Genomic DNA, 18,489 nt, shown 5'->3' on the forward strand with positions numbered 1-18,489 from the left:
CAAGCTGGTACAATAGCCACTACTAGCTACCATCAGACACCATTCTGCCTAAGGAGCCAACAGCTAGGCCCCTGACACTGCCAGAAGCCTTAGGTCTATGTGCATCTCATAGTACCAAAGACAGCTCCCTAAGCATCTTGCAGCTTCAAGGCCAGCAGCTGTGATAGCCATAATCCTGAGTCCCACCCATTCCTGTCTCTCAGGAGAGAGTAAAAGTAGAATGCCAGGATGTTTCTCTCCCTACCTTCTTAGACTGTGTACCCTGAAAGTGTAGTAACAGCCAGGGCTCAGATTCCTCATTTCTTTTGTTCTACCTCCCAAGGACTGAGTGGGATTGGGCCTCAGCAGAAGCCAGGTAAAACTCCTCACAGTTGAGGAATTATCAGGTGTAAGGGGGAAATGGAGTGTAGTGTTAATGGGTAGAGTTTCTCTCTGAACCTTCTTAGGCAGGGTTACAGCTGGGGCCATAGTGGCCAACAGGTCCATGAATAGCACTGAAATAAGGGTGGCAGGAACTGAGCAGGTAATTGCCCTCAATCCTGACACCTGCATGAAGCTATACCTCCTGGCCATCCTGATCTTAGAAGGCAGGTTTTCCTCTCCCCTGGTTCTTATGAGACAGCAACCTTTACTCTTGCGCATCTCAATACTTGTTCCCAACTCCAGTATTCTCAGGGGTTTTGTGTCACAGACATTCCACCAAACCATGTCTGACTTGTGAGGAAGCCACCCACAGAGCCAATGCAGTGGGGTATCTATAGGTTCTCAGAGATAGGGCTATACAGGGATTTCCAGACCCACCCGAACAGTCCAAATTCAGACAATAGATCCCTTCTGAACATGGATTCCAGCTACAGTGCTCTTTTTCCAAAGTCGGTCTACTCTACAGATTTCAGACTTTTTATCGAGTTGGGGCATAGAGGGAATCTGGCCCAAGACCCATGAGACAGGCACGGGTAAGTTAAGGATTTTTTGCAGCAGCAGTCCAAAGGCTGTGGGTCAGGGAAAGGACCTTCCCTAGTTCCTAGAGTGAGTGCAGGTGGTGCTCTGGTAGTTTGGGACACTGGGAGTAAGTGAGAGGTTCTCACCCACTTACTTCCTGGCAGACACTATAGCTGTCCATAAGTGTGCATATCTAGGGGGAGTCTGGGGTCCTGCTTTTTGGCAGGCATACCCACAGTAATAGCAGAGAGGAATAACACTTTTCGTGCATTTGCACTTATGTGGGTCCCCTGTATCACTTGCCCCACACTTCATGTGATCATGCACCACTGTCAAGACTGGATGTAAATGCAATAGAGAGCGTGTCGTGATTCCTGCTTCCATCTATCCCTTTGAAGCAACTGGACCCACAGTGGTATCTAATCAAGGGGACAAGTGCTTCAAAGCCCTTCACCACTACTTGAGCAGCCAGTACTAAAGACTCATTCAAGTAACAGCCAATATCAGCAGTGCCTAAGGAAACCCATATTATCCAGTAGGGGCTACCGTTCCCATTGTAGGAATGACCAGGGTGCATCCCACACACTGCTACTTTTACCATATCTGCCTGGATTGCTAGATTCCCCCCATTCTGGTGCAGCCCATAGAAAGTTTCTCTGTATGGGTCCCAACTGGAAATAACAATTTACATAACAAATTGATACCCCAATACATCTTCTAGAGGCCTTGGCTTATGAAGGCCATCCATAAAAGTGGTAGATATTCATGTCATCAGTTGTATCAACTCAAACATAGAAACACAAGAAATATGGACAAACAAGGCAATATCATGCTTCTTAAATAGGTTGATAACTCCCTTAGTAACAAATTCCAAATATGTCAAAAAGGAAGACATGCCTAATCAAGAATTCAAAAAGTGATCTTTGTAAAGCTCAGTGAGATCCAAGAGAACACAAAAAGTTCAATGAAATTATTAGGAAGACATTATAGGATATGAATGAGAAATTCAGCAAAGAGAAACTTTGGAAATGAAAAGCTTTATAAGTATAAATGCAATTGCTTTAAATACAGTTGAAAGTTTCATCAGACTAGATCAGGTGGAAAAATATCAAGAGCTTGAAAACATCTTTTGAAATGTCACTTTCAAAAGAATAAAGGAAATAAAGGAAAAAATGAGAAAGAAGAAAATGCATAGGATCCTTGGGACACTTTTAGAAGATAAAATGTCCAGCTTATTAACATATCCAAAAGGGAAGAAATAAAAGTTAAGAAACATAGAAAACATATTCAATAAAGTAATAGCACAAAACTTACCTAATATTGGGAAAGATATGGTAAATCAAGCACAAGAGTCCTTTATAACTCCAAATAAACATGATCAAAAAAGATTCTTATCACAACATATAATCAGACTGTCAAAGTACAGGGCAAAGAATTTAAAAATGTGCAAGAGAAAAAAGGCCAAGCCACACTTAAGGGCAACTCGATTAGATTCACAACAGATTTCTTAGCAGAAACCTTGTATTCCAGGTGGGTATGGAATGATGTATTTCAAGTCCATATAGAATTAACTGCCAATCATGATTACTGTACCCAGCAAAGCTATTCAGAATCAAAGCAGAAATAGTAACCTTCCAAGATAAGCAAAAAATAAATAGTTCTTGATCACCAAACCAGCCTTGCAACAGATGTCTAAGGGTCCTTTACCCAAAGGTGAAAAGATAACTACCACCAAGACAGCATGTGAAAGTGAAAAGCCGTAGTAGAAGATACACAAATGAGAAAAAAACATCAGACGTTATCAATATAGTATGCCATCAAACCCAGAGATGAATGAGAGGGAAAGAAATAATATTCAAACTAAAAGAAATATTCAGTATTCAACTAGAAGAAAATCAACACAATTATAGGCACAAGTTCATACCTTTTATAATAACTCTAAAAGTAGATGGTCTTAATTCTCCAACTAGAAGACATAGACTGGCTGAATGGATTAAAAAATAAGACCCAGGGCTGGAATTGTAGCTCAGTGGTAGAGCATTTGCCTTGCATGTGTGAGGCACTGGGTTCATTCCTCAGCACCACATAAAAATAAATAAATATATTTTATCCATCTACAACTAAAAAAAATATTTAAAAAAATAAGACCCAGAAATATGCTACCTATAAGAAACTCACCTCACTAGTAAGAACACAGAGAATGAAAGTGAAAGGAAGAAAAGTGAATGCAGATTGAATTTGAAAATAAGCAAGAGGAGCCATACTTATATCTGGCAAATAGACTTTACAGAGAAAAGGTTACTATGTAATGATCAAGAAATCATCAAGATGATAAAATGATTAAAAATCTATGTATCTAATAATGAAGCACATGATTTTATAAAACAAATACTATTAGATATAAAGGGAGAGATAGGCTGTCATACAATAATAATTGGGGATTTCATCACCCTACTCTCACCAGTGGATAGAGCATCCAGACAAAAAAATCAACAAATCAACATCAGTTAAACTACACCATAGATAAAATGGACTTAGACTTACAGAACATTACATCCAACAGTTGCAGGATATGCATTCTTTTCACTAGCACAGGGAACTTTCTCTGAAATAGACCAAATAGTAGGCCTCAAAATGAATCTTATCAAATTCAAAAAAATTGAAATCATGTCCTGTATCTTTGTTGGGTCACATTGGAATGAAACTACAAGTCAATAGCAAGACAAACTTTAGAAGTCATGTAAATTCATGGAGATTGAACAATACAATTTGAACAGTGGGTCATTGAGGAAGTCAAGGAAAAAATTAAATTCCTTGAAGCAAATGAAAATGGACACACAGCATACCAAAACCTATGGGAAAAAGCAAAAGCAGTGCTAAGAGGGAAGTTTATAGCAATGAGTACCTACATTAAAAAAAAAATAGATTTGACAAAAACGAATGATGTATTTCAGTGTTCTTAAAAGACAAAAACCATATCCAAAATTAGAAGGGAAGAAAGAAAAATGAGAGCAGAGGGGCTGGAGTTGTAGCTCAGTGGTAGAGTACTTGCCTAGCATGTGTGATTCTCTGCACCACATATAAATAAATAAAATAAACATCCATCAACAACTAAAAAATTATTTTTAAAAAGATCAGAGCAGAACTAGAAATAAATAAAAGTCTAAAGGAGACTATACTACAAGGGTCAATGAAACAAAGTTGATTTTTTTTTTTTCTTGGTACTGGAGATTGAACCCAGGGGTACTGAGCCACATCCCCATCCCTTTTATATTTTATGTAGAGACAAGATTTCACTGAGTTGCTTAGGGCCTCATTAAGTTGCTGAGGCTGGCTTTGAGCTTGTGATCCTCAGCCTTCTGAGCCACTGGGATTACAGGCATGTACCATTTTGTGTAAAAAATAAAATCAGCAAAACTTTAGCTGGATTAGAAAGAAAGGGAGAGAGGAAACCCAAATGAGAGACGAAAAAGGAGGTATTCCAACCAATTTTGCAGAAATTCAAAAGATCATTTAGGGATTATTTTGAAAAATTATATGCTAACAAATTTGAAAATCTAGAATAAATAAACAAATGTCTGGACACATATGACCTAACCAAAATTGAACCAAGAGGATATTATAAACCTGACTAGACCAATACCAAGTAAGAACATTGAATTGGTAATAAAAAGGCTCCCAACAAAGAAAAACCAGGACTGGATAGTCTTTGCTGAACTTTAACAACCTTTTAACGAAAGATGAGCACCATTGCATCTCAAACTATTCCATAGAATTGAAAGGGAAGAAAGCCTTTCAGATTCATTCTACAAGGTGAGCATTACCCTGGTACCAAACCTGATGAGGACACAACCACCTAAAAACTGTAAACTAATATCCCTAGTGAATACAGATGAAAATCCTCAACAAAAACATAACACGGGCTGGGGATGTGGCTCAAGTGGTAGCGCGCTCGCCTAGCATGCGCGAGGCACTGGGTTCGATCCTCAGCACCACATAAAAATAAAAATAAAGATATTGTGTCCACCTTTAAAAAAAAAAGTCATGATCAAGTTGGTATCAAGTTGGTTTTGTTGCAGAGATGCAAGGATGTTTTAACATATCAATAGACATACATATAAATAGAATGAAGGCTAAAAATCACATGATCATCTCAATCAGTACAGAAAAAGCATTTGATAAAATTCGGCATCCCTTCATGACAAAATCCCTAAATAAATATAGAAGGATCATACCTCAACACATTGAAAGTCTACATATGAAAAAGCTACAACCAATATCATATTGAATGGGGAAAACTGAAAGCATTTCCTGAAATCAGGAACAAGACCAGGTGTTCACTTTCACAGCTCTTATTTAGCTCTTATTTATTAGAGTAATTAAGAGAAAGAAATGAAAGATATACAAATAGAAAAAGAAGTCAAATTATCCCTGTTTGCAGATATGATCCTATAAATAGAAAAACCTAAAGATTCCCCCATAAGGTTGATTGGTACTTTAAACAAGGAAAGTGGTGGTGGCATTTGCCTTGCATCCCAGATAGTGTTTTTCTCAGTGTGGACCCATGATAGTATGAGTAGCTTTAGGGCACTCAGACCATCCTGAGGAGATTATAGTTTGGCCAGAAACATGTTCCCTGTATTCTTAACTAAGCTTTCCTTTCAATTATCAGACTGGACTTTTTTGCTAATGAGCTTACTATCAGTCTAAACAGGTAGGTGATAGGATCTGGGAATTCCTCATTCTCTTTGTTACCATTCTCTTTGTTACTATTTTATCAATAAGAGCACTTCTTTTCTTAGACAGTCAGTATGGTGAACTTCAATTGATTGATAAATATTTTTTTGTTAACTGGAGGTGGAGATGTGTAATTGATTACTGTAAGTCACCTACCTACTTCAAGTCCACTTTGCAAGAATTGCATGTGTGCCTTTTGAATCTTTAATTGTTATACTTACTTGAGAGAACCCTGGGATTTGAAGTTATTAACAGAAAGTATGCATATTATCAAAGACTAAAATAACCCCAGTTGTAAAACCTGATAAAGATTCCATTAAAAAGGAAAAAAATATATACCTTATTTTTATTTATGTTGTAGATCAAACAATCCTAAATGTTAGCAAACAGTATCCAGTAGTATACTAAAACAGTATCATAGAAGACAATTAAAATGTCCAAATAAGCTTTGATAAAATTTCAGATTCATTACTGATTAAGAGAACAAGAGATAAATCTCTTATTAAGAGAGGATTAGAAATGCTCATTTGCTAAGGTTGGTCTGTCAAAAGCTATCTGTACAGGATCATGATGTTGCTGAAGCAAAATATATAAATAAGAAAAAATGCAAATGGTCATTATAACATCAGAAAAAAAATGTTAATCCTATTCAAGAAAATTTAAGTAACACAAATGGGTGAAAATGATAAAGCTAGAGACTATCTTTTAGTGAAGTGGTGGACTATAAATTGGTGCACTTGTTTTTGGATGGTTAGGGACATCACCACTTGTAATAGGCAGTTCCTTAGTTGTAGCAGTTTCACTGATGTGGACAATAGTATATACAAAAGATGTTTCTTGAAGCATTTATTTTTTTAAATTTAAAAGGAATATTTATTTTTTTAAGATAAGAAACTCCTAATTAACATGTAAGGCATATTTTTACTCTTCTTGTACAGTTCACATTTTTCTACCATGCTGTCAACATTTTTTTTTCTTTTAGCAAAATAATATGTGTTAGTTTCTTAATTAAGAATCTGAGGAAGCGGCTTATGCTTTATTGCACTTCATGAGAGGAAACATGTACATCAGTTTTAAAACTCCTAAGATTCTCAAGGGTCTCAGGGTGTATTTTAACAACTGGCAGTCTTCCACATAATATAAACTGTTCAAATAGCATCTCCATGGAAAGCAGAAGTAAAACTGGTTTGTTAAAGTTACTAGATCACCTTTATGTACTACGTAAATTTAATTTAGCAAAGCTTAATTAGAAAGTGTGCGTAAGTTAATATATTTTCTTTTACTTCCTTCAAATATTATGTGATAAATATGTTTAAAAATGAAAAAAAATAGGTAACAGTTCCATTTCCTCTTGGATCCCACTTCCCTGAGATAACATGCTGTTAATTTAAATGCCCATATAAATGTTTAGTTTACATAAATGAAATCACTGTACATAATACTTCTATACATAGTGTGAATGATATTTTGTAGGCACATTCTATGGCATAGCTATTATCAACTTTATCTTTCTTAATACATAGTAAAATATACTAAATTAGTACCTGTTGGGGGACATTTAAATTGTTTCCAATTTTTAGTAATAAAAAAGTGTTTCAGTAGTAAACCGGTGGCAGAGCTTATACCAGGATGGAAATCCAGGCAGGCCTATTCTGGAACCTGTGAGCTTTACGACTGTACAACACTGCCTCCCATCTGCTGCATGTAGTTGCAACTCCACCTGATATGTAGTTAGGGTTATGAAACAATTCTGATTTTAACTTCTCTAGCAAGTCTTGGAGCAAAATAAAACTGAGGGTAAAGGTGGGGTGAATTCCTTAGGAGAAAATAGTGATAATGCTAGAAATTCTTATCCTCATTGTTCATTAGTTGGGTTTTAGTTTTTCCCACCTCAAGAAACCCTGTTCCCACACTTCTCCCTGCTGGTTTAACAGGTTCAGGATCCCCACACTTGCTCCTGCAGTCCCACCGGGTGGGACTCATCATGACAGCAGCAGCAGCTTAAGGTCAGAGACTGGTGTACTGGAGGGGAGCCTCCGAGGGAGTTTTGGTAATGAGGCTGTCACATTATGTTGCATAGTTGATTAAAAGAGATTCACCTTCACTACTGCAGTCATCTCCATTGTGGGTTTCAAAAAGCTGCTACAGCACTCCTAGAAACCTAATACCTATTGGTCATGGTTTCTGTGGGTTAAAAAACAAAACTCTATAAAGTTCCAACTGCTGACTTTATAAAACAACTTTTAAGTAACAGATTTTAAAAATCCCTTAACCTTGATGTCTGGAAGTAGGGCTTATAATGGATGCTTATATTCTTTGTGTATTGTTTTTTAATTTTCCTCCAAATTCTAGAATGGACATGTTGCTTTGTAATAATAAGGAAAGTCATTATCATTAAAACATATACAAATGAGCACTATTTAAGAGGAAGACTCCCTGGATACAGCATATCCTTAACATTTACATATGTGACCACTGCTATTGTACTATTTTGAAAGCCTGAGTGACCCTAAAACGTACTAGTTTACTTTTGCAAAACCATCAATGTAAACCTCACCTCCATGCCCATCTGTGGAAGCAGAACACATAGCCACCCATTCACATCTTGAGAAAGCTTTGTTGCTCTGTATTCCTCCATTTTCATTAACCCATTAAGTCTAAAGTTTTCAAAACTTCAAGTATTTAAATGAACTGACACTGGTGCATTAAAAAAGATTGTTTTATCATAATCTAGAACTTATATATTATATTACATTTATTACATACTATACTACAGCTTTTATATGTGTTACACATCTGGGATGATGGACAAAATGGATTGACAGCCAGGGCCACCAGTTTTTTAAAAAAATCTTTATTTTGTTTTTTATTTATTTGTTTATTATGTGGTTCTGAGGATCAAACCCAGAGCCTCACATGTGCAAGGCAGGCGCTCTGTCACTGAGCTTCAAATCCAGCCTCAGGGCCACCAATTTTTAAACTGCTGGAAAAATCAGGCTCAGCTTATATTGCTCATTATGTATCTCCAAAGGACTTAGCCTGATTATATCGTCTATTCCATTTTATCACATGTCTTCATCACTGTGTTTTGCATAAAACAGCTGAGAGACTACTGGGTGGTCACTCTGTAAATTTTAAGTGTCTCAAGAAGACAGGGAGAAAAGATATTGGAAAGTAAGTTGCTGGGATGAGATGAGGACAGGACAGATGATAGCAAGAGGTACTGTTTTTAGAAAGGAAGCAAGGTGATGGTGAGTGTGGGTGTGGAGACCTGCTTTACAGTCCTGCTTTTGTAAAGCATTTGGGACCCTCCGCTTGGAGCACTGCCAGTGTGACTTGCTGAGGCGCTCCCCAGTGGTGGCAGGGAGAAGGAACAAGAGAAAAGCCTAGTGCTTCCAGGCATTTTAATTTTGGTCTCAAGGTTACAAATGAGTTACTGGGAAGTACTGATTATACATTCTTTAATCTCAGCACTTAAAAGAGTTTTCAGATTCTTGGAGATTCTAATTAATTACCAAAGGAGACTGACAATGCCATCTACTAACTCTTTAGTAACCCCCTCCTATTAATAGGAAATTGAACTCATGAACAGAGTGTCTTTTCATTTATTTATGTTTTTAAATTACTCTTAGTGATGTTTTATAGTTTTTCAGGTACAAGTCTTTTATTGCCTTGGGTTAAACATGTTCCTAAGAATTTTATTCTTCTTGGCTGGGCTTGGTGGTTCATGTCTATAATCTCAGTGGTTTGGGAGGCTGAGGCAAGAGGATTGTAGTTCAAAGCCAGCCTCAGCAAAAAGAGGTGCTAAGCAACCTCAGTGAGACTCTGTCTCTAAATAAGAATACAAAATAGGGCCAGGGATGTGACTTAGTAGTCAAGTACCCCTAAATTCAATCCCTGGAAACCCCCCAAAAATTAAAAAAATTATTCTTCTTAATGCTGTTGTAAATGGAATTGTTTTAATTTCTTTTTTGGCTTGTTCATTGTTAAAATACAAAAATGCCAATGATTTTTGTGAATTGACATTGTATCCTGTCTTTTCATTCTTTTGACAATATTTTTCTTTGAGCATCTCCTATCCCTGCCAAGGCCACACAGCTTTTTACATGATGCAACAAATATTTGCTGATAAAACCTCCCATGATTTCAGCTTCACAACTTACAGTCTAAAGGGATTCATAGAACCAACTAGTCTTCACAATAGTCAGTTATCTTTACAGCTAGAGACATGGAACTTGGGACGCCTCTGAGACTGGTACCACTATATATTCAAATTTGGGTTGGTGTCTTGAGACTTGCTTTAGGAAGTGTAATGTTGAAACAATGTACCTTTCCTAGGAATCCTTTTTGATGAAACAATATTCATGGAATATGAGGGTAAACTGAGGAAAGAAGGGGAGGTTTAGAAAGAAATAAGAATTGAGATGAGGGGAGGCAGAGGTAGGATGTATCTTCCAGGCACTAGGAATCATGAGGCAAAGGCATATTCAAGAATGCATGGTCCCCTTGATCCTGTGAGTGCCCCTCTAATACCAGGCCACATCTAAGCCCTATTAGACCCTGCTCCCACTAACTTCCCCATAGAGGCTTTTTCTTACACTCTGTCAGGATGCTGAGGCTGATTGTGACCTGGAAACTCAGAGTTCAGAGACAGTCTTGTCTTTCCTTCCACAGTTTAACCATCTTATCAAACTAATACATTGTTTAATGATACATAAATGCATATTTGTGGTCTAAAAGAATAGGCAAAGAAATTATTAACTCCAGAAGATATGGCTACTTCTGGGAGAGGAAAGTGACATTGCCCACTGCACAACTCTAGCAGATGTTCACACAGACCCTGGATCCTCAAGTACTGGAGAAAATCGATCTCTTGCCCTGAGCTGTCGGTATAATAATATTTTTTTCTATGGAATAACAACATACATTTTATATAGACTTCTGAATATGACTGGTTGCAGGAGTTGACAGACTTTCTGTAAAAAAGCAGAGAATAACTATTTTAGGCTTTGCAGCACATAAGGTCTCTCTGCCCAGCTGCTGAATTCTGCTATTGTAGTATAAAAGGCCATTTGTAAGCAAATGGGTGCAGCTGTGTACCAACAGAAATAATTTGCAAAACCAGATGGCTGGCTGGATTTGGCTTAGAACCACAGTTTACCAAACCCCAGATTAAACAATTAAAAGGAAAAAAAAAGTAGGGCTGGGGTTGTGGCTCAGCTGTAGAGCACTCACCTAGCACATATGAGTCCCTGGGTTCGATCCTCAGCACCACATAAAAATAAACAATTAAGATAAATGTATTGTGTCCAAGTACAACTAAAAAAATTTTTAAAAATTGCTATGATTTATGTAGGGGACTTTAGAGTAGAGTCTGGATAAAAGTTTCATTGGAGATTGGAGATTAGCCTTCTGTGACAATCTATGTTTACTTTGAAAATGTTTGAACTAAATTTTACTTTATTTTTTATAAGCTTGGGGCTTTGAGACCTCTCTAAGATCACATATTGAGAGAAGTTGCTACTGAAACTTTGATTTCACCAGGAATGAGTTTTTATTAGACTTTTCAGACTAATTATTTTATTAATTATAGTAAATCCAACATTATTTTTCATTTCTCCAGCTGTTAGGCATGATGCCAGGTGCTTTACACATGTTATTTCTTTTCCTCACACAGCTTTTCAAGTAGATATTATTTTTGTTTCCAGTTTGCACCTGAGGAAGATTGACTTTTTCTAAGGTCACAGAGCTGATTCAGCTGAGCTTTAAATCTGAGTCATTTGGCTTCAAATTCAGTTTTTTCCCCCTAGAGTGTGCATTGTCTTTATAAAAGGCATCTTGTTTTAATGCTGCCCAAATCAATTTGGTTTTAGATTGTCTTCGAAGTTTTACTGATTTAGAAGAACTTGATGAGACAGAGTTATATATGTGCCATAAATGCAAAAAGAAACAAAAGTCCACAAAAAAGTTCTGGATTCAAAAACTGCCTAAGGTAAGTGTTGAATTTCAAATTATGGTGCTATTTCAAAGAGGAAAATGCTTGACTAATCAAAAAAATTCTTATAATTTTAGACTGTGTGAACTGTTCTGTATTGGTCTCCAGGGTTTCAATAAAAGCTGAACTTTTGAGAGTTCATAGGTATGCTGGAAGAAAGCAATAGCAAGGGTCAGAAGAAATACTGATAGGATACCTAAAATATTATTTGAGCGACATTAGACTGGAAGTTATTGGAAGATAAATTGGGTGTTGGTTCACAGTGTTCATTCTTATCTCTGTCATCCAGGTACTATGCTTGCATTTGAAAAGATTTCATTGGACAGCATATTTAAGAAACAAAGTTGATACATACGTAGAATTTCCACTGAGAGGCTTAGACATGAAATGCTACTTACTAGAGGTAAGGTGATTACCTTTTTAGCATGGTAAAAAGGTACTTGTATGATACATTTAAGTCTTCAAACAGAGAGTCAAGGTCAGAGAGGCAGGAGACACTGATGATGTCATTGGCCACTGCTCCTAATCCAGTTCTCAGAATGCCTTCTCCCTTGTTCCACAGCCTGAGAACAGTGGCCCAGAGAACTGCCTGTATGACCTTGCTGCTGTAGTGGTGCACCATGGTTCTGGGTGAGTATGTCAACCTTCTGCTTGTGGGTGGGAACAACTGGTGGCAGGCGCAAGAACACCTGCAATTTTGCACCAGTCTTGATAATTCTCTTTGAACTCCCTAAAAATGAATTCAGACTCATTAAAGTAGGTGAAGTAGAACTTTCCTTCCATCTCGATGTGGAAAGAATTCCTGAGAGGATGTTGTGAAGCACTAAGAGAAGGAATATAAAAACAAAATGGAAAATGGTTCATTTGGGCCCAGTATTGAGCACCTAGTCTTTTGTCCACAATATTCTGAGTTATTTTTACTCAAAGGTATTTATTTTCTTTGCCAATTGAAATTTATATGAGGATAAAATGGGATGATATTTAAAGTAATTTACCCATGTCATGTACTTTCAAGATTTGTTTTTTACTTTGTTGAATTACATTCTTAATTTTTCCTTGAAAGCTTATACTAGGGGCACATATCTTCTAGTTTTTGGTCCATTTGAGAATGGTTATTTTATCTTTAAACATGGACTGCTATATTTGGGCAAATCAATACCTATGTTTAAAATCCTTTTCCCTCACAGCTTTGTAGGCATTACTCCATTGACTTCACCATCCAGAGTTGCAAATGATAAGTCTTGTACAAATCTAATTCTCACTTTTTAATAGGCATCCCAGCTTTTTCTCTAGAAGTTGTAGGATCCTCTACCTTTGGACTTAAAAAATATTAGATGCATTCCTGCTTGGTAGCTAGTAGGGACACTTTTAGTCTTCACCTCATAGACATGTTCATATGTTCTATCTCATTCTCTTTTCTCTCTTCTGGAATCCCTATTAAGTATATAGTCACTTTCCTGCTGTATCTTCTGTTTCTGTTTCCAGAGACCACCATGGCCTGTTTTTTTTCCAAGTGATCAATTTGGGTTTCATCTGTACCCAAATTGAAGATTAGTCTGTAACTTTTTTGTTTTGTTTTTTGTAGTAAGGGTTTTTCTAGCAGGCCTCTTTCCTGATGGGGAGGACTGACACTGGGGTGCTGTGTGTGACAGTTGGGTCATACTGACAGGGAAAAGCTCTTGATGACCACAGCATCAGGGGATTGTGCTTCCTTTGAGGCAGACTCGTTCTTAAACTCAAAGATTTTTCCAAGATCCTGACAGGAAATCTAGCATTGTTTTCCATGTTTCTGTAGGCTTTAATTTATACTTGTTAGGTTAAAAGTTTCACAACTCTGTTAATTTCCCTATTAATCCAGTGCTGTCTGCTTTGTGTGTTCTAGAAAACCCTTAATCTCTGGTCAATTGATGGTATTCCTTTCTATTTTCCAGTATCAGTATATTCCTTATCTTTTCATTGGGTTTGGAGGAAAGTAAACAGGTGGGCTCAGTCAGCTGTCTTAAACCAAAAGTTTCTAAGATTTATTCTTTAATTATAGTACTTATTAAAATCTATTTTATGTATAACAAATTGTTATAAGTTTGCACAGGTGCTTGTGATTTGTGCAGTCTTTTGATATTCTTTGACCTTGTGCCTTTTCTTTACAGGGTTGGTTCTGGACATTACACGGCATATGCAACTCATGAAGGCCGCTGGTTCCATTTCAATGACAGTACTGTAACACTGACTGATGAAGAAACCGTTGTGAAGGCAAAGGCCTACATCCTTTTTTATGTGGAGCGCCAGGCTAAAGCTGGATCAGATAAACTTTAATACCTCCTCTGAATCATTATTCATCAACTATACCGGGCAACATTTCCAATTTTCCATAAATACTTGATCTAAGATTTAATTTCATTATGCACTTTTCAATTTCCTGTTTTGGGTTTAGTTTTGTCATTAGTAGTGACTTATTGAACATGGGCACCAACTAATTTTTTGTTGTTCTACCAGAAAACCTCAGCAGACATTTTGATTTGCTGCTTTAGTTGTAATAATTCGATTTTTATATGTAGTTTCAAGAACTTAGTTCTGTTTGCCTTTTTTATATTAATGTTTTCAGTTCTCACTTCAAGCACATTTACATCAATGCTTTTGTTACTCTCACATGCTGAAAGCAAGGCACGCTCTTGAGTGTGAAGAGTGACATAACTGCCTGCTGCCTTTTTACAGCTGGGATGGATCAGGTTGACTCCTAATCAAGGATCATGTGTGTGCAGAATTTGTGGCCCATAAGATTTCACAGTGAATGCTCAGTAATCATTCTTTTTGACTGTAAAAGATAACTGAGAGTGCATCCTTAAGTAGACCAGGTATTTGCTGCTGGTGGTGTCTCATGGCTGCTGATTATCAGCAATAACTAAATAAATTTTTTGGTCCAGTTATACCTGTACTGCAGACTCAAAAATTACTCTATTTTCTGGGTTTTTCAGTTTCTAGAGTTTTTGTGTTTTCATGGGGGGAGACAGGTCAGGAATACAGAAAAATCCAAATAAGAACAAATATGTCATAATGTTTAAAAACGTCTGTGAGTCTGTTGCATGGTACAGGTGCTATCTGGTGAGAAAATCATAGCTTCTCTTTGCCTTTTTGAATCAGCATCTAAATCCCCCTTTAGTTGTAGCACTGGGAGCAACTGCATGTCTACTTTAGACTTGCGTCTTGCTTGGCCATCTGAGGAAGAGATGATCCAGAATTGATGGTGGGCATCACTTACACTCCAGGTGTCATTGTGGGGTCTGCTTTTACAGAAGGAAATTGGAGTCATTGCTATTTTGGGTTTTAACTCTCTTGGCCTATCCTGAGAGCAGAGCAAGTTAAAAATATTCTCACTTTGAATAAGTATAATTTGTATTCTTGAACTCAGTAGTGTTTGTTTCAAAACTGTTGTCCATAAAAATAGGTACAGGCACTATTTAGATGGAGCTCAAATTGAAATTTGAACTCAGAGTCTCATTTAAAGAAGGGATTTGTGATTGCTCAAGGGTTCTAAGACAGCTCTTTAATTTTGAGGTGATGATGGCATTACTTGTAAATTATTTGGGGAGAGTAGGATTGCCAGCACAGGCATGCAGGCATTGAACTGCGTGCCATTTTCTTGTTCATTTCTTGTCCCTGCCATTCTTTCCTTCCTTTTCTCAACAAAGGACAAAATACATTTCATGTTCAGCCAGGCAAGCAGACTTTTTGGCAATCCTGTTTTCTTTTTTTTTAATTTAAAGGAAAAATAGTCAAAACTTTTTCTAGTGTATGAATGTAAAAGAAAGTCTGATTGCTTTCCTCCTAGGTCAGTTGTTTATAGTTATAGGAGCAGAGGTGGCTTCTTTTCCTTCTTAATAATTAGCTGGATAAATCCCACATTCTCTCGGAGCAGAACACATTGCTGGATAAATGTTTTAACATGATAAGGAGCAAACTGCAGTTATGTCTAAACTTGTGTTATCTAATATGATGGCCATATGTGGTTATTTAAATTTAAAACTCAGTTCCTCACTCATACTAGTCATATCTCAAGTGTTCAGCGCCCATACCTGGCTAGGATTGTGCAGGTCTAGGATATTCCACAATGGATAGAGTTCTCTTGGACAACACTGGCCTAAGTTTTCACTCAAAAGAATAAAACGTTAGGTCTTACAGTTAAGAATCAGAGTCCTACCAGGCAATTAGTATTTAAAATAATTTACAGCACTAAATTATATTAGGTGGAACTATATGCAAATATAACATTTGGTCTACAGAAATGAGTTTGACTGATTTATGCTAATCTATCAATCAGTACATTAAAACACATGTAACTGAAAAGTAAGTCTCCTCTGACCTTGCTTAGTTCTGCTGTGAGTCAGGCTCTTTGGCTCAGAAGGTAGACAGCTAGATCATCTAACATCACACTTAGGACTCCAGTCTTGGCATGGGCACTGAGATGACTGAACAGTAAAGACTGGCAGAATCCATACTGATGAAGACATGTCTTTTCATACTAAGTGGAACTTAGTGGCAGGCTGGACTACTTTGTTGGAGAAAGTGGTCTTCAGACAGGCAGTACTGTTGGTTTATGTGAAGAACACACCTCCTCTTTGGATTTTTGTAGCATTTTTATTGCTCAATTTTAAGCAGAATATTTAGAGTGTTATCATGAAGACTCTTGGAAAGTAATTGGATCCATCTGAGTGCCCATGATGTAAATGTGCCTATTTGTATTTTCATCCTGTAGCTGTAGCCTTATCACACCGCGGTTAACGGATCTTTCTTTGCTCTTCAGGGCTTTTTCCGCGCCATGTTGTCTCTAACCCGAATGTGGCTTCTTGCTTAGAACTTATGCTGAGGCAGGGCCTCATGTCATGTGGCTCCATGGAACAGGAAATTCTCAGAAGTCCTCCCACACAGGTGGGAATAGAAACAGTTTGTGGCAACACAAATCTCTCTCCATGGTGGAGAAACCTTTGCTTATCCACTGTATTCTACTCAGTGTATAGTGATGACAGATATAATAGAATTAAACCAGTCAAGCGTGCTGGGCCTGGTTAAGTGTTAAATATGTGTCTCAACCTGTGGAACCTACTCAACAGCATGGTTTCTGGGGTGGGACATTTATTTCTTAAGCCAAACCGCTCCTTCATTGGAGAAAGGTGTCTTCAGACAGGCAGTGCTGTTTTAGTGTACATAAATCTTTTTCGACATATTTATCCCATTGTGACTTCCACCATCCCCTAAACTCTCTCATGGACCCTCTGTTGCCGAAGGAGCCTCTGCACTTGGGGCCTGGAAAGGCTCATAGCAAGGCCTTTTCCCGCAGTCAGGGTGTGGGTCCCCTGTGACCAGGTGTGGCCATTGGATGATGCCCCTGGCCCAGGAAGGAGCAGTGAGTGTGTGGAATTGTCTCTGGTCCAGGTCTCTGCACCTCATCACTGGTGCAGAACCTCCTCAGGTGTGAGCGTGGCAGCCTCCACATGCTGGTTGTGCTGTGACGTTACTGTTTGCCATTAAAACTTAGTGTGTATTATGGGAAGAGGATTGTTTAATTGTGCAAGTGACTGGTTCATTCACGTTTGTAATCACATCCCTTTTCTGCTTCACCAGCCTCAACTATTCTATGGAAAGTATCATTAAAGATCTGTTCTCTTTCCTCCTGACTGTTATTTCTGAACCCCTTTCAGTAGAGCCAAATAAATGATGTGTTGACTCCAGCTCTGGGCCTTAACTATCAAAAGGTAGTAGTTCTTACAGAAGTCCCAGTACTTTGAACCTGCTGCTGTATGTGGGCAGGATGGAGTAGGTGATGCCACAAGGGAGTGGCCATAGCCAGGGGTCCAAGGCCAATCGCCTGGCTCAGTGAAATCCTCAAATCCTGCAGTTTTCTGGTGACTACTGACTTTATGGAAATGAAGCTTCTGTCCCTCCCTCAGTGCCAGAAGCTATCTTGAAGAACCAGTTTTTCAGCTCTAAGCAAAGCTTACTGATCATCTTTTAAAGTAAAACAGGCAGGGTTGGGGATGTGGCTCAAGCGGTAGTGCGCTCACTTGGCATGCGTGCGGCCTGGGTCCGATCCTCAGCACCACATACAAAGATGTTGTGTCCACCAAAAACTAAAAAATAAATATTATAAAAGTCTCTTTTAAAAAAAATAAAGTAAAACAGGCAAAGGAAGTGGTGCCCATAAATTATGCTTAAGGCAGGAGCTTACACACCTTCTCTGTCCATTGCCTCCTGCAAACAGAAGACACAGGAACTGTCTACACACCTGTTGCTTTTCTGTTTCACCTATTTGCCTGTTCCTGTCAGTCTTCTAAAACTGAGGGCAGAATGGCCTGCAGCTCAGACTGTTGGCTTCCATGCCCCACAAGGCACACCTCCCTTCAGCACCTGTGCTGTTCAGGTGCCACTGCTGTGCCAAACAGCAGAGCTGAGACAAAGGCCAAAAGGGCAGAGCCATCAGCTGCTTGTGTGTCAGATCCTCAGGAGGCATGCTCACTTTGGGAAGCCCACCTTCTGGTCTGGGCTGCCTCTTGCCATTGACTTGGGGCAGCAGCAAAGGGACAAGGTTCCACACGTTCTCCCTGTCTATCTTCCGCAGTTGCATCAGGGCTGCAATAGTGCAGCTGGGAAGCCATAATGAACCATCAGGGGCTCTTCTCCAGCAGGTGGCAGGATTACACGGCACTTCTTTTTAATAAGCTGAAAAGACCACCTATTCCCAATGGTCAGCCTGTGTGAAGTGATGGTTGGAGAGGATTCTGGGAGGGAAGTGGAGGTTTTCTAGGTATCCGACTGCAGTGGAG

At 38.3% G+C, this 18,489-nt stretch overlaps 1 protein-coding gene across 1 annotated transcript in view; it reads left to right on the forward strand.

The window, feature by feature from the left end:
- Nucleotides 1–17,336, forward strand: part of Usp3 (ubiquitin specific peptidase 3) — a 93,247-nt gene extending 75,911 nt beyond the window's left edge. Inside the window, exons 12-15 of the mRNA XM_076850906.2 lie at nucleotides 11,553–11,671; nucleotides 11,964–12,077; nucleotides 12,237–12,304; nucleotides 13,822–17,336. Coding sequence (XP_076707021.1) covers nucleotides 11,553–11,671; nucleotides 11,964–12,077; nucleotides 12,237–12,304; nucleotides 13,822–13,987 — 467 coding nt within the window. The 3' untranslated portion in view covers nucleotides 13,988–17,336. The remainder of the gene's footprint in view (nucleotides 1–11,552; nucleotides 11,672–11,963; nucleotides 12,078–12,236; nucleotides 12,305–13,821) is intronic.
- Nucleotides 17,337–18,489: the final 1,153 nt, after the last annotated feature.

Source organism: Callospermophilus lateralis, chromosome 3 (assembly GCF_048772815.1).
Source record: "Callospermophilus lateralis isolate mCalLat2 chromosome 3, mCalLat2.hap1, whole genome shotgun sequence".
In the NCBI taxonomy this organism is placed as follows: domain Eukaryota; kingdom Metazoa; phylum Chordata; class Mammalia; order Rodentia; family Sciuridae; genus Callospermophilus; species Callospermophilus lateralis.